Source organism: Gymnoscopelus microlampas, assembly GCF_963454915.1.
Source record: "Gymnoscopelus microlampas genome assembly, chromosome: 7".
In the NCBI taxonomy this organism is placed as follows: Eukaryota; Metazoa; Chordata; class Actinopteri; order Myctophiformes; family Myctophidae; genus Gymnoscopelus; species Gymnoscopelus microlampas.
In genome coordinates, this window is record NC_139944.1 from 42,681,078 (window position 1) to 42,695,139 (window position 14,062).

The window sequence follows — 14,062 nt, forward strand, 5'->3', positions numbered from 1 at the left end:
GCAAAGTCAGCCAATCACATTACAGTTAGTGGTGATGACACTAGCTGTAATGTGATTGGCTGACTTTGCAAAAGTATCGATTTGCATTAACAATGGAAGGGTTAGGGGTGTAGACTGCGTTGTAGACTATTGGCCAATCACGTTGCAGGATTGGTCAGTGTCCAAAACTCACTTATAGGGGGCGCCGCCCCAAAAAAGAAAATGACCACATGAACCCTAGCATCCCTATTCTGGGGCAAACATTCGCAGAAAATTGCAAACTCACAGCGCGTCGCGACACGTTGTGAGTTTATTTTCTGCAAAAAGATTTGATGTAGAGGGGACAAAGCCGTGGACCTAGTATAGAGCCCTGGGGGAAACCGGTCAACTAAGTATACAGGGTTTAAGAGGATAACTTGAATCCTGTCCTTCTGCTGTGAGCCAAATCAATCGACATTTCATGGTGAGTGTATTGATGGTGACAATGACCTTTCCTCCTCGCCACTAACACAGCCCATAAATTGGAGCGGTACCCTGCATCTGTAACGTACCAACTTAACAAAAGCACAAACAGTTTTTGAGGTCATGGAAAGTTCCACCCCCCTACCCCCTCCCATCACAGACAGTAAAGCAGGGCCTCCATCTTTCAGTGACTTCCTTTCTGGCTCACAGTCTTCAGAGATTGGGCTAAAATGAGTGAGCCATCCATCACAACAGAGGAGAGAGTGGTAAATTTATAGCTGTGGAAATAGGCCAGAGCACAGCACCCATGAAATAGATAGAGTGTAATTAGGACAAGGTTAGCCTCCCTCTGTCATAGACAGACACACACATATACAAACACTCACTCGCGTGCGTGCACACTCGCACGCGTGCACATACCCTCACACAAATACCCGGGTTTCATTATCAATGAAGACACACAAATGTTTGACAGCTCGTACAAACATGTAAATTCACTGTTTACTCTGCACTTCCTGAGGCATTCAGCAATTGACAAATAATGCAATTCAATTCTCACCTCGGCACACAAGTTTAACAGAGGTAGTAGAAAATTCTATTGAAATAAGCAGTCATGCATAATTATGCACGCAGAGGTCCCGACCCTGTGTTACTCCTGTTCAGTTCCGGCACATTTTATCAAACCGTACTAACACCTCACTGTGCTTCAATTTACTGTCAATTACACGCTTGCACCTCTACGGGGACAGCGTCTTAATTAGCACATCAATTCCACTGATGGTATAAGCTGGCGTAAAATCTGCTCCATTTTACTCCTCTAGTATTTGTGGTCAATTTTCACTACCTACCTTATGTGCATGTTGTGAAGGCAACTCATTAATGTATTAAAGTACACTGCAGCAAAAACATTTCTCCTGCTATTGCAGTGCTTTAGGCAGATGGGATATTAATATTCTTATTCAAATAGACGTTATATGTAAAAGAACAAAAACAAAGGGGGAAAAAAACGCTTCGAGTAACATAAAACAACCACTGCTGTGTTGAATTTCCCCTATCATATACTTTATCTGAACAATTTATATAGAATTATAGATGCTTCCCTCTGATTTCTTTCTCTGTCCCCGACTTTCACCCTCAAACCCTGATGTCTCTCTCCTCCTATTTTATCTTCCCATCTCCTTCTCCCCACTCTCCTTCTCTCTTATCTTCCTTGTTTCCTCCCTAGAGCATGGTTTTATAACACATCTTCACACTTCCACATTCCCCTTAGATTGCTTTCATTTTCACTACCGTGGAAACCAACACCACTCTTTCTCTCTCTTCACCTTCTGCAACGTCTCCACGGTTGCACTCTGTCAAAGTATAGCACCAGGTTTTCCTTTTTGTCGCTAAAGCTTCTTACTTCACACCACATGTACCCCTCCGCTCTTATGTTCTCACACGTATACACCCACCCATGGTTCCATTCGTAAAAAATACACAGAGGCAGAGGCGGAGATTGTGCACGAAAACTTAATTATTTTAACATTTATTTGTATTAGTCTCCGCCAGGCCGAAAGGCATGGCGAGAGAGTATGTTTTACCCTCCGTCCGTCCGTCCGTGTGTCCGTGTGTCCATCTGTCTGCGAGCGGCTAATCTCCGGCACCGTTGGCCCGGTCGAAACTGTGCACACACACTCCCTGGGTGCCAATTCAGAACCTCTGACCCAACCTTTTCACATGGGCCGGTTATAGCACCACCAGGAGGCCGATTTGTGCAAAACCCATTTTTGGATATTACTCTTATAGATTTTATCCAAACATCATGCAAATCGGTACACATTATCTCTATTGTCATGTGATCAAGACGGATCTATCTGATATGTCATATTCCATCCTGATTGGCTAAGGTTGGCTTCCAAAGTTTGCAGGATTGGTCCATTTTGAACAAAATGTCTCAAATCATGAATGCAGCGTGTGCTTTCTGTGAAAATGTGCACGCACATTCCCAATAGGCCGAGGAAGAAATGCCACCCTTTTCACCTTACCCTGTTATAGCGCCACCAGCAGGTAAAAACACATTTTTGCAACAAAATGCCTCAAATCATGAATGCACGCACATTCCCAGTAGGCCGAGGAAGAAATGCCACCCTTTTCACATTGGTCTATTATAGCGCCACCAGGAGGCCACAATAACCTACCTGACCTGGCGGAGACCTGTGCTCCGAGGAGCACTTTTTCTAGTTCTAAATGACTTGGGGGGGGGGGGGGTGCAATCTGAAGCTAGGGGGGGACAACTGATTTTTTTTCCCCCATCCTCCCCAGCAAATCCAACTCTGCTCCCACAGACTTGCACGCTGACAAGCACATGAGGGCACTTCCTTTCGAGGCAACACTGTAAGCCTGTGTGGAGCAGATGGTCTGCGATCTGACTGACTGACTGACTGACTGACTGACTGACTGACTGACTGACTGACTGACTGACTGACTGGCTGACTGACTGAGGGTGGCTGAGCTGTGCTCTGACAAACTGCCCTGTCTGCACACCACTGCTCAGAAGACGCCTTACGTTGGGATGATGCCCTGCATGCCTCACTGCCTCTCTCATTTCAACCTGGCAACCAAGAGGCTTTCCTATATCAAATCTGGCAACTCTTGAGGTTTCCGGTCTATAGACTCTGGCAAGTCATCATCGGTTTGTGGTCAGTTTTGGACACGACTTGGACTAAGGCTATGTTCAGACTGGCAGCCCATGATATTTGGCCTATCCAGATTGGAATCAGATTTGTTTTAGCAAGTCTGAACAGCAGAAAACAGCAGAAACTGACCAATCCAACCTGGATAGGATTTCAGATTTGGACTGGATTTGGTTTGCAGCTGCTTCTTTTCTCTTTTCTTTTACTTTATGCCTTCTTGACCACAGGGCAAAAAGAAAAGCAGCAGCTGCTCATAGTCACTAATTAAATTATGATGAATCTTTGTGCTTGGAAACATTATCAAAAATTGATTGAATTCAATTTTAAAATGATGCACCGCAGTGGGGGGAAGAGGTGTGAAGAGAAGTGTGTTCATTTAAAAAATGTCCTGTGCCTTTCCCAGTGCCTTTTTTCATTTCTGGTGTTTTGTTGTTGTTGTTGTTGTTGTTGTTGTTGTTGTTGTTGACAACGACACATCAGTTCTAAGCACAAATTATTCTGCTTTATTGTTCCGCAGTGGCTGCAGAATCAACAACTGTTCATGTAATTCAGAAATTGTAAAAATTGGCCGTGTCCATATCAATTAATGTTCAGTTAATGTTTTATTAAGCATCCACTTATTTCAATACATTTCCTCGTAGTTTTTCATTGATGAAGAGAACTAAAGCTGAAAGTAAATAGAACACAATGACAATGAATAACTCTTACTGGACTACCAGGCCCATATACTGTAACTGTCTGTGTGTAGCTGCTGTTTGTGTCCACATGTGTTTCTGGACAGATGTGCACTGATTGGTATCCGAAATTGAGCCCACATTTCTGCTTCTGCTACTGGATATGATCGCCCTCTTCTGGTGAGAGGAGTGAACTCTCTCACTGTGGAGTAACCTTATGGGTGAAAATGGGGGGACACTGCCAAATGTCCCTTTCCCCACTGGAAGAGCAGATGGCTGCTCCCCAGTACGCAAAGCAGGGATATGCTACCACCAGAAGCTTCTAGCAGGAGATAAGCACAGACACACACACACACACACACACACACACACACACACACACACACACACACACACACACACACACACACACACACACACACACACACACACACACACAGGACACACAGGACACACAGACACGCACACTGTACAGAGAGGCAAACATACCTCTCTGTCTTGCAGGTAGCTAGCTTAATTCTCCAAAAAATAATGTCAGAATGTCTGGTCCTGGTATCTCTTTCTCTTACCAGATGTTTGCCATGCTTATAAGTGATGGCACGTACGTGGTTCTAATCAATACTGGCCTTGATCTTTACATAATACTGTTTGTCCAGGAGGATGTAAAGTGAATTAACATGGCACTTCTTTGCACATGCATGCCACGTGCGCTGAAAATAGCAGATCTACAAGTTCACAACACCACCACCATAACAAATTGTTTCAAAATGTCAGATGTCTCACCTGAAATGTTTTCTGATAACATTTTAGGTGAGAAATGGTCCATGCAGTTGCTCAATATTGATTCATCACATGCACTGGCTAGTTTGAGTCCGTCTGAATGTAAATCTTGCATAGCAGCTTTCTTGTTTATGTCAAGGTAATAAAAATGAAGGTACGGTCATCTACATCATTTTCGCTATCCAGCAATTCCAGCTGGCAGAATCGTCGCAATGGGTGTCAAACTGCAGCCGTGGAATACATTGGAGTCAATGAGAGGCAGGTGGACCAACTTATGAACAAACACTATATTTCTAAACCGACAATGCCCCTTAGCTGTTCTAAAATCACTGTGAACCACGGCCTCTTAAAGCTTACAGCTTCTTTAAACCATCACTCACTGAGGCAAATCCAGGCCTCAATATTTTCATTGACAGAGAAACGTTTGCATCAATTTTGCAGAAGACATGCTGGCCAAAGGGATTTCTGTCTGTTTTGTGTGTTTATCTTTCAAGAGTCTACACACACTCAATAATAAAGTTCTAAACATTGTGTGCGTGCGTGCGTGCGTGCGTGCGTGCGTGCGTGCGTGCGTGCGTGCGTGTATCCATGAGGGAAAGACCGTGTGTATCCAGGAGGGAAGACACATTCCAATAACTGTAATTGTATTTCTGTAATTGACAGTGAAGCCAAGTCTTCTAACCTTGCTTCCATCAGATATAGCTCTCTACTTTGTCTCTATTAATAACAAGTCCTGGTTATCACTAGCAGTTTAAGCCATACTTGCTTGCCGACACAGTGAGGTGGCTGTGATGAGCCGAGTGTCATCATGGCATGGCTGCGAATGAGACAGCGAGCTAATGTGGTGGAAAGGGATTTAGAGGATTTGACCCTATCAGAGGAACGACACTCTGAGAGGCCCTGTTAATGATACTAAATGAGTCTGCACTCGCAGACTGCTAATAGTGGTGACATGAAATGTGAGGCTTGTAATTAAGGGGGAGCAATTTAGCGAAAAACTAATTTCTGCATGTAGGCCTATGTGCTTGTGTGGTGTGTGCTCTAACACTACGCCTCATCTACTCCTGGTTACACCTTCATTTTGGATTTTGGATCATAATCTGCTCACATTAAATCCGATGTGATTTAGTACGCGATTATTGTTCTCTGTTCTGTGATTTGACTCGATGGTTTTTAGCAGTGCATGGGGGCCTGCAATTATCCTATTTTAATTTCTGTATGGGTCGATAGCTCTCACCTCTCTGAAGGTGAGCACAGTGGTGTATTTAGCTCACGTCTTTTTCTCCTCAAGACAATTTACCATTTTAAGAATTGTGCAGCCAGATTCATGATGACACGTGGAAGCTGCGGGGGGAAATAGAGATTGTATAATAGATGGTGAAACTCAAAAAGAGAAAGCGGTTGTGTAGGTGCGCTCTATAGCGGCCCCTCAACATGCTATTTCAATTTGGCTGTATGTTTGGATGTCACGTTCATGATTTATGGCTTCTTTGTCTTTTCTATTTTTTAAAGAAATAAGCCCTGCCCACACATTTTGAAGGCAATAAGAGGCAAACTGTATGGAGTATCAAAATCCTGTTTGACGGTCATTGTCACATGTGATCTGCGTTGTCAATCGTTTTTGGATCTGCGTTGTCAATGTGAGATTCAAATTGGGGTAGCTTGGATTATTTTTTCTTTTCTTTTTTTGTACCACCTATGGTTCAAGAGTAGGCAAAAACAGGCCAAAACATGAAGCCAATACTGGAAGTATTCTTGGTAAAGTTTCACGGTGATCATTCCAGCAGTGTCCGAGATCAACTGTTCACAGACATGCAGACACACATGGACAGGGACTAAAACATAACCTCCCACCTGTTTCGGTCTGGCGGAGATAACTAGGATACCAGGTAAACATCAAACCTATAGCATCTGTCTAAACATCATGCTATCTAAATAACATACTTACATTTGTGGACATGCCAACAGTACTGTACAACATACTGTAGATAGAATATGTGAACAATTAATCAACATGCATCTGCATAGTATAACTAGCATCGATTGAAATAGGAAACAAGAAGTGATGCAAGGAATAAGCACCGGTAGGAGGTGAGGTAGAGTCTGAAGAGTTGAGTTTTCAGACTGCAGTGGAAAATGGGGCGTGAGTCTGCAGCATAGAGTTGAAAATAATAGAGACTAGAGAGGGCACCGGAAATCCCCGCCCATCCACTCGTATGGAGTTGCTAACCCAGCGCATACGCCCTTTTCACCCCTTCTTCAGGGTTGGGAAATGTGACGGGCGGGACTATTTGGGGCCTACAGTATGTGAGGTCACTCTGCGCGTCGTCTCGCATGCGCAGTAGTGTCACCTCCGTGCGCCACCCCGTGCGCAAGCTCGTGAGTCGAGCCCATTGGTCGACACCGTTTTCGCTCCTTTATGTGTCTGGTCCCAACCGTAATAAGCTTTAGTACCTATGAACGACCAACATGTCCAGTGCGCTTCACTGCTCCCTCTCGGTTCTGGGGGCTTGGTCTGCAGTCATGACTGAGGGGGGAAGGTCATTCCACAGCTTGGAAGCCAGGAGAGAGAAGAGTTTATGCTTGGAGCGTTGGCCAGGATGTCATAAGGAAGGGAGGAACAGACTATAATGAATGCATTATCCGTGTTACAACATTGTGGGATTCCTGCTGTTCATTGGCTGTTAAATAGGATCGGAGGACCGACTATAGCTACAAATATCATTGACTGATGCCATTTGGAGTTGCCGAGCTGTGACGATGTACCTAACAACACCGTCGTAGTCTGTTTTCCAATTGCACTTTGAATCAATGCATGCACAGAAGATTGGACAGCTTGATAGCTCTCTGAGCTTGTCGCACCATATGACACACCCCTTGTTTAACTCACATCACAATCACAAGCTTAATAAATCAGATACATAGACATACAGAAGCCATTACATTAGAGCCTTGTTATCCTCGCCGGGAGGCCGGAACGGCTGTGAACAGCTAATCTCCGGAGCCGTTGGACCGATCCGACTTTCCTAGCATTGTATGTACTCATGCATGTACACTATACTGACATTTATTACGCTTGAAAGGACAAGAATTTAATGTCATTTATTTTCATTCACCAGAAGTCACAAGGCATTTAATTAGCCAATAAAATAGAATAATTTACTTAGAAACTCACCTTACTGGCACTACTGTTCAACAGCTACACACACACACGCACACACACACGCACGCAAGCACGTGCGCACGCACGCGTGCGCACGCACACAAACACGTGCACGTGCACGCACACGCACGCACACACGCACGCACACACGCACGCACGCACACACACACACACACACACACACACACACACACACACACACACACACACACACACACACACACACACACACACACACACACACACACACACACACACACACACACACACAATTCCCTGTCTCTATCATAGCTAAATAGCTGTCGACCATGTTACACTTCATCTTGTATCTCCTCTCCCCTCCCAATGCAATAATAACGTACCCTCCTCGCCACCTTGCCAGCCGGGGCACTGACACAGCATGTGTAGGAAAACGGAAGGGGGCGTCCGCCAACACTTTCCTCCCACTGATCCAATCCTCTTTAGTGGTATCACAATGACTGTCTCTGCCTGTCATTCTTGGCCATAGCGATGGCTCCGACAGCATAGGGGCTTGGAGTTCAGTGCCAGGGATACCCACTGGAGGTGAACAGGGTGAGAGAGAGAGAGAGAGAGAGAGAGAGAGAGAGAGAGAGAGAGAGAGAGAGAGAGAGAGAGAGAGAGAGAGAGAGAGAGAGAGAGAGAGAGAGAGAGAGAGAGAGAGAGAGAGAGAGAGAGAGAGAGAGAGAGAGAGAGAGAGGGTGGGAGGAGGAGAGACAGATGGAATGCTGAGGAGAGAGAGAGGGTTGCCAGCTGGAGGTAAGGGCTCTCCCGGAGATTAGGCTGTTCCGTACCACAGCTAACCTGTGGGGTGTAGCGAGAGGCCGTCGTCCACAGCAGCAGGCAGCGCTATCAAAGCTGAGCAGAATCAAGGTGGAAGGTTTGATCTTTATAAGCCTGAGAAAAGAGACCACACGCTGAATTCCATGCATCCCTTTTCACCACTAGGTGATGTAATGATGTAATATTATTGCTCATACTCTACTTGCTCATAGATCTCACCCAGTATTCAATAATTTGATATATTTGTCTTTGTTTCTGCAGCTTCATTTTGAGTTTCAAATTAATTTGTTTTAAAGCTGTGTGTGTGTGCGCGTGCGTGTGTGTGTGTGTGTGTGTGTGTGTGTGTGTGTGTGTGTGTGTGTGTGTGTGTGTGTGTGTGTGTGTGTGTGTAAAGTAATGTGAAAGAGAATAGATTAGAACAGAAGTAGGATACTAAGGGTAGAGTGGCAGAGTCAATAATCACTCAATCTGGGAACCCAATTGTTTTTGCCTCTGGAGGCACCACCTCCTTTTTGGTGTAGAAACAGGAAGTTGGTTTGGCTCCTCCCCTTTCTTAGTCCACTTTCTCCCGGGTGCTTCTGTGTTTATTCCTACTAACAACAGCATTACATGTTTAGCCTAAAGCAGTGGTTCTGACAGATTCTGCTGTTAGCAACAGGAGATTCTGCTGTTTGCTGTTAGCAGAATCTGCCTTGAGTGCTGCCACTTATTTCAGTAATGCACATATGTTCTCTAAATGTTTGTGACATTAATTCATCAAAGCACATCTGTGGGGCATGTGCGTGTATTGCTATGACATGTAAGGATGATTTATTTATGGCTATAGAGTAACATCGCCAAGTGAAACAAGCTCTACAGAGCTGTCTGTTGCTGTGGATGATTGCCAGCCATTGTTCATTTTCCCACAATGCAGTTCCTGACCTGCTAGCTAGCTACAGCGCAACATTGTTCCAGACGTTGTTGTTGTTCCTCGGACCAGCATTTCAACACATGTTCACCGTGGGAGTCAGTGGAAAGCTGGCATTTCCTTCTCAGTCTTGTTCTGTTCATAAGTGGGTTTGTTTGTGTGGATGAACTGACGGGCATTGTTTGTGTGTGTGTGTGTGTGTGTGTGTGTGTGTGTGTGTGTGTGTGTGTGTGTGTGTGTGTGTGTGTGTGTGTGTGTGTGTGTGTGTGTGTGTGTGTGTGTGTGTGTGTGTGTGTGTGTGTGCACATACACACACAGTTTTCACGGTTGTTCACAGTCTAAGCCTCTTGGTTTATTTGTCCTTGCTCTCTCTTGCCCCCTGTCTCTCCAGGAGTCACCCTCAAAGCGGCCATTCATCTCTCCCTGGCCAGGGAATCTTCTAGAGGGCTGGGCCCTCTTGGCCACCATGAAGGGGTTAGGGGCCAACCGCAGCCGGCACCTGTCTGAATCTTGTGATCCAAACTTGGGCCCAGCGGAGGCCCTCTACCCTCACCAGACCAGCACCCTGCCACGCAACTCCTACATGCTGAGCCACGCAGCTCCCCCGATGGACCACTATGGCACCATGGAACAACATCACCACTACCAGTCGGCCAACCCCGGCTCAATGCCACAGGAGTATGCGCTGCCTCTTAACCAGATGTCTAACAGCAGCACCTTCCCCAGGATCAACTACAACTCCTACGACCAGTCTGACTTCTCCCCACCAGATGACAACATCGGGGGGATATCTACGGGGACCATGGGGACGTCTATGTCCATGGGGATGGGCATGGGGATGAGCATGCAAGGTATGAGCGGACGGACACAGATGATCACGAGTGGCTCGGCGACCATATCTCACCACACGTCTAAGAACCAGGTGCCACCCAATCTTTTGGAACAGCTCGACCGGCAGATACCCAGCGGGCGAGACGGCTTCAGCACGTTGCAGTTCCAGAGAACATCCGCGGAGGCCGCCGGCAAACAGCAGCGCACGGACAGCCCGGGACGCATTCGTTACATGCTGCACTCTGTGCAGAAGCTCTTCGCCAAGTCCCAGTCGATGGAGAGCCACAACATGAAGGGAAACGTCAACGGACGCTCCACCGGAAGTGGCGGAGGCTCGTCCGGCACCGACGACGGAGGGAAGCAGAATCGCCGAGCTAAGAGTAAAGATCGGGGTACAAAGTCGGAGGGGGTGGCCAAACGACGGCCACGCTCCAACATGTCGGGCTACTGGAGCTCGGATGACTTGGATAGCGCCGATTTGAGCAACTACCGCAATCCTATGGCCATGATGACTCTAGGGCATCCAGGCAGCCTTGACAATCAGGGCGTACAGAGCAGATACCAGCACATTCAGAGTGGCTACAACACCATCAGTTCCTCCAAAAGCGACATGAAATATCAAACTCTGTCTGGACCTGGTGGTGGCGGAGGAGGAGGGGGTGGAGGTGGAGGTGGAGGTGGAGGTGGAGGTGGTGCAGGAGGCATGAGTATGATGATGAATGACAATGAATCTATGAAGGGAAGCTCCTGGTCCACGATGACCATGGGTCATCCAAGGCAGGTGATCTCGAGGGGCTCGGCGACCCTCGACAGGCCCATGCTCAAGTCCAAGTCCGTCCAGCAGGAACTGACCTGCAACTACCTGCAGGTCGGGCGAAGGGTGAGTACAACTCATGTGGTTGTAGACCTTGAGATACCATACACACCCACTAACTTGCACTCACATAAAGTCCTTTTAGGCTCTCTTATTTATTTAATGACCCAGCAGCAGCGGACTTTTCGAACGGAACCTTCCTCAGGCTCCGTTCGAAACGTCCATGAACCAAACTTACGTGTCCATTTGGTTCCATTTCTACACTCTCTCAGTGTTAAATTAACACTGAGAATTTTACAGTGTAGATTGGGGTCCCAAAGAATTAAAGACCTGTAAGGGTCCATTCGGACTCCTGGTGGGCCCGGGACCAGACGTTGAGAACCAATATTTGACTGGACCCACACGGCTGTTTCTAGGGGGACTGGAGCGGCACGTTGGGCCGCGGCAGCGGGGGACCCAGTGAGATCCCCTGTCGGCGGATGCGCAGTGGCAGCTACGTGAAGGCCATGGCCGACCTGGAGGACAGTGACGACTCGGACGGGAGCCCCAAACCCTCGCCAAAAAGTGCTGCTCGTCGCCAGAGCTACCTCAGGGCTACCCAGCAGTCTCTGCAGAGCGACCAGCAACCCACACGCAAGTAAGAGACCACATGATGCTGAGCTGAGAGACAATGTACACTGTAAATTATTATGCAGTATATGCTGAAGTATTTAAAAGCAAGGACATGAACCAGATATTAACATTTGAGCGTCCTTCTGTGCTGGTTTCACTGACACACACAAAGTTAGGAATTTGTTATTGAGGTGGCTTGGCACAAGCGTTCACCAATCAAGGAAACAAGAATGACTAAGCCAACGGATTCAAGTGACTTCCTTCTTCTTTATGCAAGCGAGCGCGCACTCACGCACACGCACGCACGTGCACACGCACACACAGACACGCACATGCACATGCACAAGCACACGCACACGCACACGCACACGCACACGCACACGCACACGCACACGCACACGCACACGCACACGCACGCACGCACGCACGCACGCACGCACGCACGCACGCACGCACGCACGCACGCACACACACACACACACACACACACACACACACACACACACACACCATGCATGCCCAAGTGCACATTTGGTGGCTCGCACACACACACACACACACACACACACACACACACACACACACACACACACACACACACACACACACACACACACACACAAACACACACACAAACACATGCATGCATGCCCACGTGCACATTTGGTGGCTCACACACACACACACACACACACACACACACACACACACACACACACACACACACACACACACACACACACACACACACACAAATGCCCAAGTGCACATTAAGGTGGCACACACACACACACACACACACACACACACACACACACACACACACACACACACACACACACACACACACACACACACACACACAGTCGGACACACAGTCGGGCACACACATTGACTCAGTCACCCAAGCTGTGCTTACTCACGTGTAGAATGAAGTGGCGTCAGATTCCCCACAGTCAACCACATGCCAGTGTCAATACCGCCATCTCCTCAGCAACATGATGGTCCAACAATATGAGAGTCTGGCCATAAAGATGCCAACTCACCGCAAACCAGTCACATCTTCCTTTCTCTTATTAACTGGACGTGTGCCTCATTGTTAAAATATTTGGTAGCTTTGTGTTTCAATGGACCATTTGCCCCATACACAGTGGACCATCTAGGGTAGTGGTTCTAAAAGTGGTGTCCAGGGTCGGACCCCCAAAAGTATATGTATTTGGCCGCCCACCCACATCTCAAAATATGTTGTTCCAGGGACCCCCCAGAAGCAAATATTTGAGTTAAAAACGCTTGCTTTAAAAATATATATAATCACAGATTTGCACACATTTTCATGATTTAAAAGAAATAGCAGATCTACAAGCTCATAGCACGGCACTCGGTGCCGCACTATGAGCTTGTATATCTGCTATTTTTGAATAGCCAAAGGTTAAAATAATGCTTTTTTAGCTCAAATCAAAAAATGACACAGATTCGTTCCAGGTCTCAATGGGTTAATGTAGCATCAAAACCATCTACAAGATCTAAAAGCTTACAACACGTCGCAATGTGATGCGTTGTGAGCTTGTAGATCTATTTTCAAAACATTTTAACAACACAAATCATGTAGGGTGGTCCCTGCCACTAAGATATTTTCAGATGGGGGTCCGCAGCCAAATACATCTAAATGGATTTAGGGGCCCTTCATATAAAAAGGTTTGAGAAGTCTGCTTTAGGAGCATCACATTGTGGTAGCAGCTAGAGTAGCTATCTGTTGCTCTCTGAGATCAAAAATATATTCCTGTCTTGAAATGAGTTTGATCATGTGTCATGGTACGTTCAGGTAAATTATGTGTCATTCACGTCTTCCATGGATTTCCATGCAATGAAGCCAACTACCGTATAATCACTCATAGAATAAAGCAAAGCGCTGGCATCTATTTTGGATATGTTTCAGTATGAAGGCTTTTTAACCACTGCTTTTTCAAGAATTATACAAGCTCACTAAATGTGTTGCCTTGCAATGTGTTGTGAGCTTGTAGATCTACGTCTTTTATTATCTGACATTTTTGGCTACAATGACATGCCCAAAATAGTGACACCAGAGATAAAGTTGTTTATATGTGGTCATGAACTCAGAATTAACTAGAAAAAGTACTCATCGGAGCAAAATTTCACTGAAATCGCACCCTGTGTTCATGATTTGAGGCATTTTGTTCAAAACGGAGCACTCCTGCAAACTTTGGAAGCCAATCTTAGCCAATCAGGATGGAATATGAACAATCTGAAAGACCTGTTTCGTTTAATGACTATAGAGATACTGTGTACCGCCGCGTGATGTTTGGACAAAATAGTACTGTCAAAAAATGTGTTTTGCAAAAGTCG

General features: G+C 46.4%; 1 protein-coding gene across 1 annotated transcript in view; it reads left to right on the forward strand.

Moving 5' to 3' along the window:
* Nucleotides 1-8,559: 8,559 nt before the first annotated feature.
* Nucleotides 8,560-14,062, forward strand: part of dlgap4b (discs, large homolog-associated protein 4b) — a gene marked incomplete at its 3' end in the record, with an annotated part of 34,383 nt that continues 28,880 nt past the window's right edge. The window contains exons 1-3 of the mRNA XM_084063121.1: nucleotides 8,560-8,624; nucleotides 9,833-11,152; nucleotides 11,503-11,723. Coding sequence (XP_083919247.1) covers nucleotides 9,908-11,152; nucleotides 11,503-11,723 — 1,466 coding nt within the window. The 5' untranslated portion in view covers nucleotides 8,560-8,624; nucleotides 9,833-9,907. The remainder of the gene's footprint in view (nucleotides 8,625-9,832; nucleotides 11,153-11,502; nucleotides 11,724-14,062) is intronic.